This window comes from Dipodomys spectabilis, unplaced genomic scaffold (assembly GCF_019054845.1).
Source record: "Dipodomys spectabilis isolate Male_0828 unplaced genomic scaffold, ASM1905484v1 ptg000108l, whole genome shotgun sequence".
Lineage (NCBI taxonomy): Eukaryota > Metazoa > Chordata > Mammalia > Rodentia > Heteromyidae > Dipodomys > Dipodomys spectabilis.
Genome location: NW_024870785.1, coordinates 12,832,290 through 12,850,515, shown reverse-complemented (window position 1 = coordinate 12,850,515; position 18,226 = coordinate 12,832,290). Strand labels below are relative to the sequence as shown.

The 18,226-nt window shown below is 46.2% G+C and overlaps 1 protein-coding gene across 1 annotated transcript in view; it reads left to right on the top strand.

Moving 5' to 3' along the window:
- The window catches only part of Prtg (protogenin), a gene marked incomplete at its 5' end in the record, with an annotated part of 68,626 nt that overhangs the window by 48,362 nt on the left and 2,038 nt on the right, over window positions 1–18,226 (top strand). Inside the window, 7 exons of the mRNA XM_042687601.1 lie at window positions 6,872–6,967; window positions 7,707–7,893; window positions 9,093–9,220; window positions 10,212–10,382; window positions 13,142–13,324; window positions 14,592–14,712; window positions 16,813–16,978. Coding sequence (XP_042543535.1) covers window positions 6,872–6,967; window positions 7,707–7,893; window positions 9,093–9,220; window positions 10,212–10,382; window positions 13,142–13,324; window positions 14,592–14,712; window positions 16,813–16,978 — 1,052 coding nt within the window. The remainder of the gene's footprint in view (window positions 1–6,871; window positions 6,968–7,706; window positions 7,894–9,092; window positions 9,221–10,211; window positions 10,383–13,141; window positions 13,325–14,591; window positions 14,713–16,812; window positions 16,979–18,226) is intronic.

Genomic DNA, 18,226 nt, shown 5'->3' with positions numbered 1-18,226 from the left:
CATTTTTTTTAAGTTGTGGGAAAAAAAAACCCCACAACCCTGAGTTATAAAAATGAAATTGATGAAATTTCATGATCCAAAGGGAACCGACAGGGTGGAAATAGTTAATGGAATTGGGAAAGCCACGTGCCACTCCCCGGAGTCCCCAGACAACCCCAGACCTGGTGAGGAAGTTGTAAAAGAAGCCATGGCCAACCTGGCCTGCTTATTTTGCTAGGAAGTGGATTCTCATAATGTCCCATACAAAGAACTTTGTCCTACATTCTTGTGGACTGTGTAGGAGAAGGGGATGTTTTTCCTGGCAGGGAGAGGTGTTATTTGTCTTCAGGCCCTTCTGGAAGACAGAACAAAAGAGCTTGCGGGTTGTTGGGTTCAGACAAATGTCCCGCCTGCGTGGAGGTAGCCAGCGGGCCGGGCCGGTGGCTTTCCTCTCCATCTGCCACCGCCAGGTGACACTTGGGCACATTTGGTAGAGTCATTAAAGAAAGTGAGTTTTCAATGTACAAGGCAGAAAGTGGGAAACGCCATTTCTGGTGAGCGATCGCCTACAGAAAACTCAGTTTATGAGCGAGAGTAGATTTTTTTTTTTAAAAAGACTGTTATTACAAAGATGATGGACAGAGGGGTGACAGTCACATGAGTCGGGTAAAGAGTCCATTTCTTCTTGGACACTGTCTCCCCTTGCTCTCTCCCAGTTTTTCCCTGTCATCCCCACCCACGAGCTGTAGAGTTCATTGTCCGTAGAGTGTGTGGTGAGAACCACTGCTGCATTTGTTCAGTGTCCGTTCATTTCTATGCCTCCCTCCCCCCCCAGCCTCCCAAAGAGAGATGCATGTACAAACAAGTCAAAAAGAAGACAAAAACAGCAACAAAGGAGGGAAAGAAACAGCCCTGTTGTTTCCCTCCCCCCCCCCAAGTTCCATTTGATACATATTATTTTGCGTGATTCCATGCCCGCAGGCATGCCCGCTGCTTTGTGTCCCCCGTGTCTTCCTGTAGGTTTCGCTGTGCCCCGTCCCCGTGCAGAACAGAGTTGTCATGTAGACGTGAAATGCACAGCTCAAGCACGCAGCTCCGCTCACGCATTCCAAAGAGACAGGATTCGAACCAGCCACGAATGCACTCTTTTCCCATTCTAACCTGGGCTGCCTGGGAGGAGTTGGGGGTGAAGGGTGGAGGTCCAGCGCCGTCGGGCAGCGTGGGGAGCCGCGTGGACTGTAGATGGGGTTTGTGTTCTGGCTGCTGTGTGGGAGGTCAGCCTTCTTCCGCACAGCCTCTCCCCGCCTTTTCCTTTCCCACCCATCCCCCCTCGGCCTGGCCCCTGCCCCCCCCTGCCCCAGCGGCAGCCCCGGCCTGGCCCCCAGATTCTGTGTCAGAGGCCGTGACCCAGGTGTCACTGCTGGCTTCTTCTCTGAATAATTAGATGGGGTTATTGTGTTGAAGGGACAGGCCCCCGGGGCAGCGCCGTCCCCCTGGCTGGCCAGACCCAGCAGCTCTCCAGCCGGTGACCCCGGCAACAATGGACCTGAAAAGCAGGCCCGGCACAAAACCTGGCTGCACAAAAGATTACATGAGAAGTGGACATTTGGCCAGGCACGAGGTGTCATCCTGCAGAACCTTCCCCTTTCCACCCCTGCTCACGCCCCTTCCCTTCCCTCGAGTCCAACCTCCGGCTCCGCGGGCTGCTGGCCTTCCCCATCAGCCGCTTCCAGCAGCCCACTCGAGCCTCACATGATGTGCCGTCCTAGAAGCGAAGCTTGTCCGTACCCTTCAGTGGGATTGGAGTTTGAACTCAGCCTCGTGTATTCACATTTTCATTAGTAATGACTTTTTTTTTTTTAATTTTTGTTGGTCGTGGGGCTTGAACTCTGGGCCTGGGCGCTGTCCCTCAGCTTTATTGCTCAAGGCTAACACCCGACCATCTATCCCACTGTTCCACTTCTGGCCTTTTTGGTGGTTAATTGGAGATACAGATTTCATGGATTTTCCTCCCCATGCGGACCTCCCACTGCGATCTTCAGATCTCAGCCTCTTGGAGCCTCCTAAGATGACAGACAGGTGTGAGCTACCAGCACCCCAGCTATAATTTTTTATTGATACTATTATCATCATTCTATGTAAGTGTTCAACGCTTTAATGAATAAAAATTTCCCCAGTAGTTTCAGAATGCCAGTATCATCATCAGACTCAATTGACAGGTGATTATAACTAAGATGTAAAGAGAAAATAGTTTTCCCACATTCCCATACAACAATAGCCAGGTGGAATTGAATCCAGGCAGGCTGGGATTTAAATGTCAGTCCTGAAGCCCTGCTCTCAACTGGGCTTAGCGTCAGAGCTGTCTACTCTTTGTCCCGGCCTCCTCTAAAGAAGATATCGGGTGAGAACACAACATGAGATTCTTAGAGCTTTTTGGAGATTCACACAAAATAGACAGACAGGCATCCCAGTCATTTTTTTTTAACTGCTCTGCAAATCACCGTCATTTTCTAAAACTTAAGCAGCAGCCATTCTTCATGCCTACTGGATGCGATTTGCTCAGTCATCAGTGGGCCGATATCTTTATTCTTTCTCTTTAGTGTGAGTGGGTGTGTGTGTGTGCGGGGGGGGGGGGGGGGGGGGGGGGTAAATGGGGCCCTGACTTCTCTTTACAGACACATGGATGCCACCTGGTGGTAGTCAGGAGAAACGCAGGTTTTGCAAGTCAGTCTCGGGATATGAGCATCATAGGGACCTGGGGGTTTTGTTGCCTAGTCTTCCAGAAACATTTTGCAATGAAAAATGAGCATACTATACCAAAAGTTTCAAATGCATCACTTAAGAGGTGGCATAAAGATACAGTTAGTGCGCTTGCCATTGTTAACTCGTATTCAGTTAGGATGGAATTAGGTTCTTGGTGAATCCAGCTTTGAAAATTTGTAGCAGTAACCTGGTACCCATGGCTCACATTTATAATTTTAGCAGTTCAGGAGACCAAGATCTGAGGGTCAATGTTCAAAGCCAGCCCAGGCAATAAAGTCCATTTCACGACCAAAAAGCTAGAAGCAGAGCTGTGGCTCAATGGTAGAGTGCTAGCCTTGAGCACAAAAAAGCTCAAGGACAGCACCCAGGCTCTGAGTTCAATCCCTACAACCAGTGGAAAGAAAAAAAATGGCATGACAGAGCTTTGGGCATTTTATTGACATTCATTTTTTTTTTTTGTTCTAAGGCACCAAGAGAACTAAACACCCACTTGAAAAACTGGGGTATAATTAACAGATTGAATTTGTTTTGGTGTCCATCTGTTGCTGGCTATTGCTAATGCTAGCCGTGAAACGCTTCCATATTTCACATCCGTGAAATGATGTACTGTTCTTGCTGTGTGTGGTAGGACTATCACTTTAATATGGAGGATGGGGGCAGAGGCAGGTGGATTTGGCAGGAAGGCCTTTGTAACCGTGTGACGTGGTGGTTTTTTAATCATAAACAGGTGGCCTGGCCCTTTTTTTTTTTTTTTTTTTTTGTCGGTCGTGGGGCTTGAACTCTGGGCCTGGGCGCTGTCCCTCAGCTCTTCAGCTCAAGGCGAGCGCTCTACCACTTGAGCTACAGCGCCACTTCCGGTTTTCTGGTGGTTTATTGGAGATAGGAGTCTCATGGTCTCTCCTGCCCGGGCTGGCTTTGAACCGCGATCCTCAGATTTCAGCCTCCTGAGTAGCTAGGATTACAGGCATGAGCCACCAGCGCCCGGCATTGGCCTGGCCCTTTAAGTCACACACACACACACACACACACACACACACACACACACACACACACACACACACATATCATATGCACACTTGGGAGCCTTCATCTAATCTACACTCTTAGGGACTTATTAACAGGGACAGCCGGCAGAGCTCAGCTTCAGTATTTGGGCGTCGCTAATGTGATGGGCTTCTAGACCTTATTTATATGAACAGTTACCTTTGAACATTCATAAAACCCAACAGGATGATTCTCAGATTTAAAGTAAGTGTGTCATTTTGGGGAGGCCCTTCTTTTCTATTCTTCCAGGCAGTACTATTCTACTCATTAACTACAGGTGTGTTGTGCAGCTGCCAGTGGTAGAAAGTAGGTAGTAATTGCGCTGGGCATGTGGCTTAGTGGTAGAGTGCTTGCCTTGTTGCGTGCATGAAGCCCTGGGTTTGATTCCTCAGTACCCACACAAACAGAAAAAGCCAGTGCTGTGGTTCAAGTGGTAGAGTGCTAGTCTTGAGCACAGAGAGGCTCAGGGACAGTGCCCAGGACCTAAGTTCATGCCCCAGGACTGGCAAAAAAAAAAAAAAAAAGGTAGTAATTAAGCATGATTTCATTTAAAACTCATATCTTTATAACTTAGATGAGTGAAACTTCAGTCTTTAGGCTAGAGACACAGTCGTTTTAATAATAAACCTGCACTCGAGCTGTACTGTTATAAACCAAAATGTTTGGGATCAGATTTGTGTCAAATGGACTTGAGTTCGTCCTTCCTTCCTTCCTTCCTTCCTTCCTTCCTTCCTTCCTTCCTTCCTTCCTTCCTTCCTTCCTTCCTTCCTTCCTTTTTTTCTCTCTTTCTCTCTTTCCTTCTGTCGGTCGTGGGACTTGAACTGGGCTTGGCCGCTGTCCCTCAGCTCTTCAGCTCAAGGATAGCACCCTACAACTTGAGCCACAGTGCCACTTTGGCTTTTTCTGCTGCTGTGATGCTGAGGAATGGAACCCAGGGCTTCATGCATGCAAGGCAAGCACTCTACCACTGAGCCACCTTCCCAGCCCATGGACTTGAGTTTTCTAACCCTTCATCATCATTAAAAAAAAAAATCAGTCACAGGGCTTGAATTCAGGGCTTGAACACTGTTCTTAAGCTCTTTTTTGCTCAAGGCTAGCGCTCTACCACTTGAGCCACAGCTCTACTTCTCGTTTTCTGGTGAGTAATTGGAAATAAAAGTCTCATGGACTTTGTTTCCCTGGTTGGCTTTGAACTGTGATCCTCAGAGATCAGCCTCCTGAGTGGCTAAGATGATAAGTATGAGCTACTGGTGCCCAGCTCGGTTTTGTTTTTTTCTTTTAGCTGAGAAGTAGAAGTCTCAGTGGGTGATAAATGCTCACGTTGGCATTGCTTCTGGGCTGTGGTTCTAGGGTCTGGTCCGCCCATGAAATTACTGCTAGGACAGCAAGTCCCATTTCTGGCAGCTTCATAAATAAGAATAAGCCAGGTTGCTCTAGGGTTTTAGATGGAAAAACCCAAATACAATAAAAATCTTAGCCTCCTGAGTATCCAGGATTATAAGCATGAGCCACCGGCACTCGACTTAGAATTAGGTTTATTCTTTCATTCTGTGTCATCTTCTCCAAATGATGTGTCTGTTAAGGATGATTTTTTTTTCTCTTATTAATACTGAATTTGTCATTTTTTTTGTGTTTATTTTGCTGTTTTTCTTTTAGAGTAGTAATTGTTTCTGGGCAGCATTTGGGGGGAGGATTGAAAGTGCTTTGTAGTTATGTGCCATCACAAGCAGATAATTTAAAATTTGTTTATGTATTATTATTCTTGAGTGTTTACATTTCATATTCATTAAAATGCATAGCTATTTCCAAAAAATGCATGGGATGAATATTATTAGTGTCATAGCTGATAGATACCAGCAGAGGGAGCTCCAACTCTTTTTTCTTGTCTTGAAAATGTAGCTTGTTTTCGAAGGGAAAACATAGAAATAAACTAAAAAAAAAAAAAAAAAACACAAAAAAACCAAACAAATTTAAAACTTTAATAGGACATGGCCTATATAAGTCTTTAGTTTATTTCTCTGGTACGTAAGTTTTAACTCAGCCTGCATGCTGCCTCTTAGATTTTTCCACTCAAAGCAAATCCTTTACCACTTGAACCATAGCTTTACTTCAGGTTTTCTGCTGGTTAATTTGAGATGAGTCTCATGGACTTTCCTGCTGGGAAAGTCCTGGCTTGGAACTGTGATCCTCAGATCACAGCCTCTGGAGTAGCTAGGGTTACCGGCATGAACAACTGGTAGCTGGAGACTTCAGCCTTTTAAGAAGTCAGGTGAATAGCTAAGCCACACTGTACAGAAGACTGAAGCAAAGTTTTATTCAAAACTTTTTTTATTTTATTTTTTGGGTCCGGTCGTGGGGCCTGAACTCTGGGCCTGGGCGCTGTCCCTCAGCTCTTTAGCTCAAGGCTAGCGTTCTACCACTTGAGCCACAGTGCGACTTCTAGCTCTTTTTTTCTGCTGATGTGGTGCTGAGGAATGGAACTCAGGGCCTCAAGCATGCAAGGCAAGCGCTCTACCACTGAGCCACCTTCCCAGTCCTCAAAACTTTTATGTAGGGCTGGGAAAGTGGCTCAGTGGTAGAGCGCTTGCCTAGCATGCACGAAGCCCTGGGTTCCATTCCTCAGCACCACATAAACAGAAAAAGCCGGAAGTGGCGCTGTGGCTCAAGTGGTAGAGTGCTAGCCTTGAGCAAAAGAAGCTCAGGGACAGTGCCCAGACCCTGAGTTCAAGCCCTAGGACTGGCAAAACAAACAACAAAAAAAACTTTTATGTGATTGGGTTCTAGTGCTCATGTTTGTTATCCTAGCTACTCAGGAGGCTGAGATCTGAGGATCGTGGTTCGAAGCCAGCCTGAGGCAGAAAAGTCTCTGTGAGACTCTTTATCTCCAATTAACCACTCAAAAACTGGAAGCAGTGCTGTGGCTCCAGTGGTAGAGAGCTAGCCTTGAGCACAGAGGCTCAGGGACAACACCCAGGCCCTGAGTTCAAGCCCCACAAACATCAAAAAGTCTAGCTAGGCTCTGTGTAGATCTTTCACTCATTGCCAGAGAGCTGATTCTAATGATTACCTGTGGATTTGCTCGTAGACCCCCGAAGAAAATACCACGTGAGGCTGCTGGCCTACAATAGCATCGAAGATGGCTACCAGGCGGACCAGACGGTCAGCACTCCAGGCTGTGTGTGTGAGTGCCCGTTCAGCGGCTCTCCGCTCTCCCTCACACCTGTTCATCTTCCTGTCCAGGTCTTGTTTGTACTCAGAGGCCTTGCTGGGTTTAATTGCTTTCCATCCCCCGTGCTGCCGTTGTATCTAGGTGCTCAGGTGCTCAGTAAATATTTGAGGGAGTTTCCCAGTTCTCGTTTTAATTTTGCAAACAAAAAGACGGCTAGACATTTACCTGGGGAGATAAAAACCTCACGGAACACTTAGCATACTAAATTTTCTTCTGTCTGTCTTCACCACGAGGCTAATTATTTCACTGCAGTTGCTGTTCTGTTGCTATTACAGATTATGTTCTTCTCCAGGCTACCGCTCTTAAAGCCACAACTCCACCTCCAGTTTTCTGGTGGTTCGTTGGAAATAAGAGCCTCACAGACTTTCCCGCCAGGGCTGGCTTTGGACCACGATCCTCAGTTCACAGCCTGGCTACTCTCCTGAGTCGCTAGGATTACAGGTGTGAGCCACCACCATTGCCCGGTGTGCTTCTGGTGTTTAATCTGTGAAGTATTGATTGTGTTTGACTCTTTCTCTAATAAATGGAAGAGTTCTTTCCAGATCACTACGAATGAATCTCTGGTGGGGTAAAAGAAAACAACAACAACAAAAAAAAACCCCTAACTACTGGAGTGGGACATGATGATTTTACCACCTGGCCAGTTTCTACATTGACCATTGAGTCAATTACATGTTGGATCTTTCCATAGCGGTTCGGGATCGAATGGTTCCTCCTCCACCACCCCCCCACCACCTCTACGCGAAGGCGAACACCTCCTCCTCCATCTTCTTGCACTGGCGGAGGCCAGCGTTCACCACTGCGCAGGTCATCAACTACACCATCCGCTGCAACCCCGTGGGCCTGCAGAATGCTTCCTTGGTTCTCTACCTGCAAACGTATGTAGCTCCGACTAATACTTATTTTCTTTGCTTCTTCCCCATTCAAATGTCGACTAATACTTATTTTCTTTGCTTCTTCCCCATTCAAATGTGTGTGTGTGGCCGGGCGCTGGTGGCTCACGCCTGTAATCCTAGCTACTCAGGAGGCTGAGATCTGAGGATCGCGGTTCAAAGCCAGCCCGGGCAGGAAAGACCGTGAGACTCCTATCTCCAATAAACCACCAGAAAACCGGAAGTGGTGCTGTGGCTCAAGTGGTAGAGTGCTCGCCTTGAGCTGAAGAGCTGAGGGACAGCGCCCAGGCCCAGAGTTCAAGCCCCACGACCGACAAAAAAAAAAAAAAAAAAAGTGTGTGTGTGTGTGTGTGTGTGTGTGTGTGTGTGTGTATGTATGTATATGTACACATATATTTTTAAACCCTCATGAACCCAGCTTGGGCTTCAGTTGTATGCATTTGTTTTTAGGGAGAATCTTCTAAAATATGGTGGCTACAAGCTTTGCCGGTCACGTGTTTTACCTAGCATAGAAGTGTTTGGAAACTTAGGTGGATGTGTTAAAGAATAGCCCTCTTAGGCATATTTTTGAAATTCAGAAAATAAATAAGATGTTTCAGGATATAGGGATTCCCTGTTGAAATTCTGGAAGCCCAGCCTCTCCTCTCTTACCTTCTCTCTCTCCTTCTCTCTCTTTTTTTGAGGGGGGGTAGGGGTGAATGCCAGTGCTGGGACTTGAATTCAAGTCCTAGGCTCTATCCCTGAGCTTTTTTACTCAAGGCGCAGGACCTCTACCACTTGAGCCACAGCTCCACTCTAGCTTTTGATGAGATAAAAAGTCTCATAGTCTTTCCTGCCATTGCTGGCTTTGAACCACGATCCTTGGAGCTCAGCCTCCTGAGCAGCCAGGAGTGAGCTCCCCAGCATGGTAGCCCAGTCTTTTTTTTTTTTTAAATCAGCATCTTCTGGAAGCGTAGTTTTCTCTCAGAGAGAGGCAACTTGTAGGCTTAATTCTGAAGGATAATATCCAATCTGCCATTTTAAGAGCAGATTCCATTGCGTTTATAGTCTGAGTGTCTTTAAGACAAGTCACGGGCTGATGAGTACACAGTAGTGCGTGTTGCCTGTTGGTTGGAAGGCTGACAGTCTGGTCGAAACAGTTTGGTAGCTTCCAACGATAATGATGTTTTCCCTCTTTATTTTAGGTCAGAGACTCACATGTTGGTTCCAGGGCTGGAACCAAACACCAAATATGAGTTTGCTGTGCGATTGCACGTGGACCAGCTCTCCAGTCCCTGGAGCCCCGTGGTCTACCACTCCACACTTCCAGAAGGTAAAGGAAGCCGCAGCTGTCTAGCGTTTGCCTCTTAAAAGATTATAAGGAAATGATTAAAATTCATTATGTGCATGTATGGAAAACTCCAATGAAAATGCTTTGTACAGTTACTTACTATACACTAATGAAAAACAGTGTCTAAAGTCTATCTCTATCTGTATCACTTTGGCAAGGATAATATCCTGAGTTTTCAACTACAAATGGATGGGCATCCACCTTTTTTTTTTTCTTTTTTCCTCTTCGGTGCTTAAACTCAGGACCCGGACACTGTTCTTTAGCATTTTTACTCAAAGCTGGTGCTTTACCACTTGAGCCACACTTCCATTTCCAACTTTTTTTCTGATTAATTGCACATAAGGGAATCTTTATTGACTTTCTTGCCTAGGCTGACTTCGAACCAGAATCCTCATGGCTTAGCCTCTTAAAGTAACTAGGATTACAGGCATGAGCCACCAGCAAGTGACTTTTTTCTTTTTCTTTCCTTTTTCTTTATCTGGTAATCATAAAAGTAAAATTAGCTTTCAGAAAAGGAAGTGAAAACAGTAATTTACTATTATTTATTGTTCATGGTATTTAAAAGCTTTGTAGTAGCTTTTAATTTTTCAAACTTGCTTCTAGGCTTATCCACCTATCAGGCAGGCCTTTGAGTGTTTAGGAACCATTTTATTTTTATTTATTTGTTTTTCTGTTCATTTATTTAGTTTGTTGGTCGTGGGGCTTGAACTCGGGTCCTGGGCACTGTCCCTGATCTCAAGGCTAGCTAGCACTCTGCTACTTGGAGCCACAGCTTCCCCCACTTCTGGTTTTGGGGTGGTTAGCTGGAGATAAAAGTCTCACAGACTTTCCTGCCTGGCTTGACTTTGAACCAGTGATCCTCAGATCTCAGTTTCCTGAGTAGTTAGGATTACAGGAGTGTGAGCCACTGGCGCCCAGCTGAGCCATTTTATTTTACTGTAATAATGCACTCCTTTTTTACATTTGTGTGCAGCACCCTCAGGTCCCCCGATTGGAGTAAAGGTGACCCTGATCGACGATGACACTGCCCTGGTCTCATGGAAACCCCCTGATGGGCCTGAGACGGTGGTGACACGTTATACTATCCTGTATGCATCCAGAAAGGCCTGGATCGCGGGAGAATGGCAAGTCATGCATCGAGAAGGTAAACGAGATCATCAGTCATAGTATTAAGGAGACCGAACAGGTAGATTAATAATATAAAGAATATAGGAGAAAAAGAGCAGTGTGTATTTCTATTACTAAAGTATTTGGTTTCATTCAAAGGGCTATTGGGAATTGGGTGCTAGTAGCTCACATCTGTAATCCTAGCTACTTAGGAGGTTGAAATGTGAAGATTGTAGTTCAAAGCCAGCCTGAGCATGCAAATCCAAAAGACACTTATCAGATATTCGGCAATAAGCTACAAGTAGAGGTATGGCTCAAGTGGTAGAGTGCTAGCCTTGAGCGAAAAAGTTAATGGACAGCACCCACGCCCCTGAGTTCAGGCCCCAGTACTGTGTGTCCCCCCGCAAAAACAAATGATACGTGTTGGAAATTTAAATAGTGCAATAAAGCCGTTTCTCTAACTGTATGCTTGCCAAATAAATTGGATCACCGGTAGTAGGAACATATTTCTTACATCTGATTTCTGAGCAAGTACTACTTATATCCCATTTGTACAAATGATGCTATCATATATGCTATAAAGAAAGTCACGGTCAGGCAAAGGAACAAGGTGGTGGAAGAAGTCAGGCAAGTTTACTTGGAAGAAATGACATCTGAGAATCCCTATGTTGGTGCTCGGGAGCACGAAGGACCCAATGCAGACCTGCTTGGCAGGTTAGAAAATGAGAACGTAGCCGGGCGTCAGTGGCTCACGCCTGTAATCCTAGCTACTCAGGAGGCTGAGATCTGAGGATGGAGGTTCAAGTCCCAGTCTCTGTCCCCCAAAATAAAGAGACCAGGAAGATTGCACACCACAAATATTGCTGATGTGCTTATAATATTTGAATTAAACGAAAGGCTTTTAGTTTCTGGTAATGACTACTTTTTTGAGCCATACATTAAAAAAAAAATTTGTAAGGCATTTAGTGATGACTTTATGTCTTCTCCTGTGAAGGAACGGGAAGGCTCATCCTGGCTCATCCTGGCGGCTGACCACTGCGTCATGCTGTTCGGAGCCCATCTGCCTGAGAACCTGGTAGCAGTGGGAACTCGCCCTGATGCTAAATAGGGGTTTGTTGATTTAGCCGTCCTGTGCTCAGGTTGCTCACACTCTGTGTAGGCCAAGTGGCAACCAGAGAACATGAAAACAAGTTCTGCTGAGACCCTGGCCTCACCCCTGCTGGTTTGGCTGCCAGGTGCCACGTGGCCTGCAGAGGTGGTCCTAGGAGCATGACCTCAGTGCTGTGATCGCCCCTTGCCACGCTGTCATAGCTGCACACAACTGGCCTTGGCCTGGGCTGCAGTAAGCCTTCGTGAGCCATTTGTAGCTGTTGTAAGGACTCATGAGTGCTGGAAGGGAGGAGTGGGAAGAAACACTTGTAGGAAAGCTAGGTTCCCCTGTGCAACCCATCTACCGATTCAGTGCTGGGCACATTTGTGATTGAATTTGTTTTGAGAGAGAGAGGGGGAGAGAGAGAGAGACAGAGACAGAGAGAGGGAGAGGGAGAGGGAGAAAGAGAGAATCTGAATACTGGGGCTTGAACTTGGGGCCTTGGTACTGTCCTTTAGCTTTTTTGTTCAAGGCTGATGCTCTACCAGTTGAGCCACAGTTCCACTTCTAGCCTTGTCCTGGTTAATTGGAGATCAGAGCCTCATGGACTTGCCTGGCTGGGCTGGCTTTGAACTGCGATCCTCAGATCTCAACCTCCTACATAGCTAAGATTACAGATGTGGCCACTGTTGTTCAGCTGTGGTTGGATTTCTTAATATAGGAATTAATTCCCAGGGTAGGCGTTGCTTTTCTAAGGGAAAAAAAAAGTACTTCTTCAACAGATTAGAACAAAAACCAGAAAAGACCCCTGAAGAAATATCAACCTCCAAACAGGAATCTTAGCAGTCTTGCCAACAGAGAAAATATCAGTAGCTACTAAGCCTCCTGTGTAAATTCACCCAATGATTTACTTTTTGCCCTCTTGTGGAAGAAATCTGACATAATAATTGGGCCATGGAAGGGACGTCCACATGCATTCAGAAATAACGTTGCTTCCAGCTTAAGAACGAAGAACAGGTTCATCTATCACAATCATTACCATAAGTAGTTTCGACTCTTCTAATAAGTGGGGGAAGGGACTCACAGTAGGAATTTGAAAATCGAATTATAATCGTTGATCTGGGTTGAACATGTCCCGTACTCTCTTTGTTGTGTGTATGCTTGGAAGGTTCTATAAATGTTTTTGTTTTTGTTTTCTTTTCGTGCAGTTTTGGGGCTTGAATTCTGGGCCTAAGTGCTTCCCCCCGCCCCCCCCCCCCCCCCCACAAAAGCTGAAGCTCTGCCACTTGAACCACCGCTCTGAATCATAATCTTCCAATCTCAGTCTCCTGCATAGTACCAGCCTGTACAAGTACCAGCCTGTAATGAGAGAAATTATTTTAAAAATCAAGCCGGGCACCACTGGCACGTGTCTGTAATCCTAGCTACTTGGGAGGCTGAGATCTGAGGATCGCTGTTTGAGCCAGCCTGGACAGGAAAGTCCATGGAGACTCTTTATCTCCAATTACGTACCAGAAAACCAGAAGTGGTGCTGTGGCTCAAGTGGTAGAGTACTCACTTTGACCTGAAGAGCTGAGGGACAGCGCCCAGGCCCAGAGTTCAAGCCCCACAGCTGACCCCCCCCCCCCAAAAAAAAAAAAAAAAATCAAGTGCTGTGTTTTGTATGACTATAGAAGTTGACTTTGTGATGGATGATGTGTTTCTAGGAGCAATAACCATGGCTTTGCTGGAAAACCTGGTGGCTGGAAACGTGTACATTGTCAAGATATCTGCCTCCAATGAAGTGGGGGAAGGGCCCTTCTCAAACTCTGTGGAGCTGGCTGTGCTTCCTAAAGAAGCTCCTGAGTCCAACCAGAGGCCCAAGCGTTTAGATTCTGCTGATGCCAAAGGTACGTATAATGCCTCAGCCACGGTGAGATACATAGATACATAGATATATAGATACATAGATTTTAACCTTCTATAATTGCCATCAGCCTAAACCTGCACTGGGTTTGCTGAGTGGTTGCTGGTAGAGGTCTGGCCTTCTGGCCTTGTATGGCTGTCTCTGCACAGTGGCTGTCAGACCACTATGCTGCTGTTTTCTTCTTGCCCCGGCTGTGCAGCTAGTAGAGCAGCTAACCCCCACGCTCACCCCCGCCCCCACCCCAGCTCCTGCCACCTAGCAGGCTCTGCAGAAATGCGCAGGCTGTGACGGCCATATGCACAGCAGCATGATTTGCGTTACGCTTTAGCCACAGAAAAGCTGCCTTTCTAGAAAGAAAAGTGGGGGATTTCCACAAAAGCAATTGGAGCTTCAAAGAGGAATCGTTGCCCTCCTCGCCCCCTCTGTCCATCCTGTTCTTGAGGAGGCCCGTGCCCCTGGGGTTCGGGACGAGTCACCTTGTCCACCCCCTCTTCTGCAAAGAAGTGGAAGGGTAGGGGACAGCTTTCAGTGGAGGGAAATGCCAGCTCCACTGAGGACAACACTAAGGACTCGTGGCTTGGTAAGAGTAGCCATTCTGTGCTGTGCGTGGGGTGGGGAAGGAAGGGAATGGAAGTTTTCTTGAAAACAGGCCAGGAGGTAGCCATCGCCGCTACCAGATCATGGGTGAAAAAGGTGGCCACGCCAGTCTCTTCTTTGAGTGTCACGTACTTGGTTCACAATGATCTGGACACTGTCACCTGCTTGTTAATAAATAGACCCCGTGGGGCCAGTCCTAGTGAGGGTGTGAGAATCCACTTTCTAACCTGTCCCCAGTACCCCATGCGCATCGAGAGCCCAAGCATCACTGCTGGGGTGTGTGCAAACAGTTAAGGTCCCTTCCTCCCCCACAGCTACCTGGCGGTCATGGGACATGAAAGCTGTCCTTCGGGTCATCAGAGAGACATCCGTTCTGAGCCTTGCAGTATGAGAAACTATGGGTGGATGATCACAGATACTGTAATTCCACAGCGTCTTAAGTTTGTTCTCAGAATCTTCCACACGAGATAAATTGCCCTGAAATCACTATGATACATGATGAACTCCTGCCTTTTCTGTTGAGATACAAAGTCAAGGCTTCTCCTGGGAGAGCAACACAGGGAAGCGGCATCTATGGGAGAGTCATAATGTACGGAGAGGCTTCTTTGTTGTTATTGTCTTTGGATTGACCAAGTAAACATGCTCTTCTCCAGTTTACTCAGGCTATTACCAACTCGACCAGAAATCCATGACGGGCATCGCCATAGGGGTGGGCATCGCTTTGACCTGCATCCTCATCTGTGTCCTCATCTTGATATACCGGAGTAAATCCAGGTGTGTTCCCATTGCTGCGGGGGTGGAGCGGGCGAAAAGCGTTTGAATGACAGCACCCACTGGGAACAAGTGGAAATGGAGTGTCTCTTAGGGTGACCGAGACTTCGCCACTTGAAAACAAATGCAGGGTGACCAAGTCCTTACAGCTAGAAGAAATGTACATATTGTATAGAGATTTTTTTTTTGTCATTTGAAACATATTTTACTGTGCCTATAAAATATACTTAAATGAGGGCCTGCTTTCCTCATTTCCTTCATATTTTGAGAAACACAAAATGGGTTGCTGAGATTGGGTTTTGTTTCTGTCTTAATGGCGCACTTAAATCCCAAGCATCTGGCACTCGAGAGACAGTTCCTGGAATATTTCCTGTTTAAGCAGCAGTTCCAGAAAAGGCTTCATTCACTGAGAATCGCACAGGACACGTGGCTGGGAATCTGCAGACAAGAATGAAGACAGATGGGGCTGCTGGATGCTGGTGGCTCACGCCTGTCATCCTAGCTACTCAGGAGGCTGATCTGAGGAACATGGTTCAAAGTTAGGCCAGGCAGGAAAGTCCGAGAGACTCTTTATCTCTGGTTAACCACACACACACACACAAAAACAAAAACTGGAAGTAGTGGTATGGCTTATAAAACGCTGAATAAGATTGTGAGGTCCTGAGTTCAAGCCTTGGTACCGGCAAAAAAAAAAAAAAAAAAATAGACGTGTCTTTGTTAGAATGTTTCCCCTCTGGTTCGATGTGGGTTAAGTGTTTGCCAATAACTTGCGTGTTGTGCCCTCAGCTGTATTTGAGCATTTTGTTTTGGCTTTTCCTTTTGTTAAAGTTGTTTTTTAAATTAAAATTTTGTTTAGTTTTTTGTAGGTATTTCCCAGGGCAAATGTCCTTTATGTGGCATAGATTTTTCAACAGTTCCCTCTAAGATTCATACTTATAGGCACATTTGAAAAATGTCATGATAATTAGTGAAAGGGTTAGTTCTGAAATCTTTGTGCATATTAAACTGGCATATTTTTATTGTCAGATTTTAAGTTTCTTTTTCTTCTTGTTCTTTGTTTCGGTTCTGGGGCATGAGCTCAGGACCTAGGCACTATCCCTGAGTTTTTTTGCTCTAAGCCAGCTGGCTTCTGGCTTAGGAAATTTTTTTTTTCAGTCATGGAACTTGAACTCGGGCCTGGGCGCTGCCCCTCAGCTCTTCAGCTCAAGGCTAGCACTCTACCATTTGAGCCACAGATTCCCCTTCCAGTTTTCTGGTGGCTAATTGGAGATAAAAGTCTCACGGATTTTCCTGCCCGGGGTGACTTTGAACCGTGATCCTCAGATCTCAGTCTCCTGAGTAGCTAGGATTACAGGTGTGAGCCACCAGTGCCCAGATGGAAAAATTTTATATAAGCAGATATGAAGTTAAGAAGAAAGTTTCCACAAGTGTAAAGTTTTCAGTAGTGAGTAGAGTTAAAAATCTAAAAAGCTGCTGGGCACCATTGGCTGATGCCTGTAATCCTAGCTACTCAGGAGGATGAGATCTGAGGATCGGTTCAAAGCCAGCCCGGACAGGAAAGTGTGTAAGACTCTTATCTCCAATAAACCACTCAGAAAACTGGAAATAGTGTTGTGGCTCAAGTGGTAGAGCACTGTCTGTGAGCTGAAGAGCTGAGGGACAGCACCTAGGCCCAGAGTTCAAGCTCCATGACTGACCAAAAAAAATCTAAAAAGCTGGTGTTTGTGGTACCCACCTGTAATCCTGACAACTCAGGAAGCTGAGATCTGAGGATTGAGGTTTGTAGCCAGCCCTGGCAGGAAAGTTGTCAGAATCTTATCTGCAATTAGCCACCAGAAAACCAGAAGTGGCGCTGTAACTCAAAGTGGTATAGTGCGAGCCTCGAGCAAAAAAGCTTAGGGACAGGGCCTAGGCCCTGAATTCAAGCCCTATAACTCCCCCAACAACAACAAAAACCTAATACCCAGTTTCTAAAGCAGTTTGAGGAATGGTTGTGAAAGATGACACTTTGCAGTCATGATCACAGGCCAAATTGGGTACATTTACTCACAATGTCTTCTATGAGATGAGAAGATTTTTTTTCTCGTCTTCCTAATATTTCAGGAAATCATCTTCTTCCAAGATGGCTCAGAATGGAACACAACACTTGCCTGGCACCAGTGCCACCTTTGCCACGAGGAATGAAGTGGGAAAGACACTGCAGAGATCTGTAGAGAATGAAGAATCCTTGCTGCCGATGATCATGCCCAACAGCTTCAGCGATGCGAAGGTGCTCCTTCCTCTCTCCATCCTCCTCCCCTCCCTTTCTTCCCCTCCCTTCCACTCCCCTCTTCCTTTTTTGTGCCAGTCCTGGAGCTTGAACTTGGCCTTGGTACTGTCCCTTGTACCTCAAGGCTGATGATACGCTACCACTTGAGCCACAGATCTGCTTCTGGCTTTTTGGCAGATAGTTGGAGAAAACAGATCTCACAGACTTTCTTGCCCAGTCTGGCTTTGAACCACAGTCCTTAAATCTTAGCTTCCTGAGTCTGTAGGATTACACGTGTGAGCCACTAGTACCCAACCTTATGTTTTTTTTTTACATGTCTGAAGAATTTGGTCATTGTTTTTTTGTTTTTGTTTTTTTTGTCGGCCATGGGGCTTGAACTCTGGGCCTGGGCGCTGTCCCTCAGCTCTTCAGCTCAAGGCGAGCCCTCTACCACTTGAGCTACAGCGCCACTTCTGGTTTTCTGGTGGTTTATTGGAGATAGGAGTCTCACGGTCTTTCCTGCCTGGGCTGGCTTTGAACCGTGATCCTCAGATCTCAGCCTCCTGAGTAGCTAGGATTACAGGCGTGAGCCACCAGCGCCCGGCTTTTTTTTTTTTGAAAATGTATAAGATTTTATTGAGCAAAAAGTGCTGATGCGCCAGGAGTTGGGATCCCAGGAAATAGCCTGGTCATTGTTAAGATGTGAATCATTTAGTATTATTAATGGAAGGGAAATTCATGCTTTTTTTTCTTCTTCTTCTTCTTCCTTTTTTGGGCCCGTACTTGAGCTTGAACTCAAGGTCTTATGCTCTTGCTTGGCTTTTTCTGCTCAAGGCTTGTGCTCTACCAGTTGAGTCATGCCTCCACTTTTGACTTTGTATTGATAATTGGTGATATATGAATCTCATAAATTTGTTTGTCCAGGCTGGCTTTGCACTGTGATCTTTATACCTCAGTTTAAGACCCAGGACTGGCACACACACACACACACACACACACACGCGCTCGCGCGCACACACACACAGGCACACACACACAGGCACACACACACACAGGCACACACACACATGCGCGCGCACACACACACACAGGCACACACACGCACGCACACACACACACACAGGCACACACACACACACACACACACACAGAATCTAAAAATCAAGCAGAGAGCGATGGAGGCCTCAGGTACATATATTCAATCATACATGTGTGTATGTTACAAATAATGCTGGCCAGGCATGGTGGCAGATGCCTGTAATCTCTGCA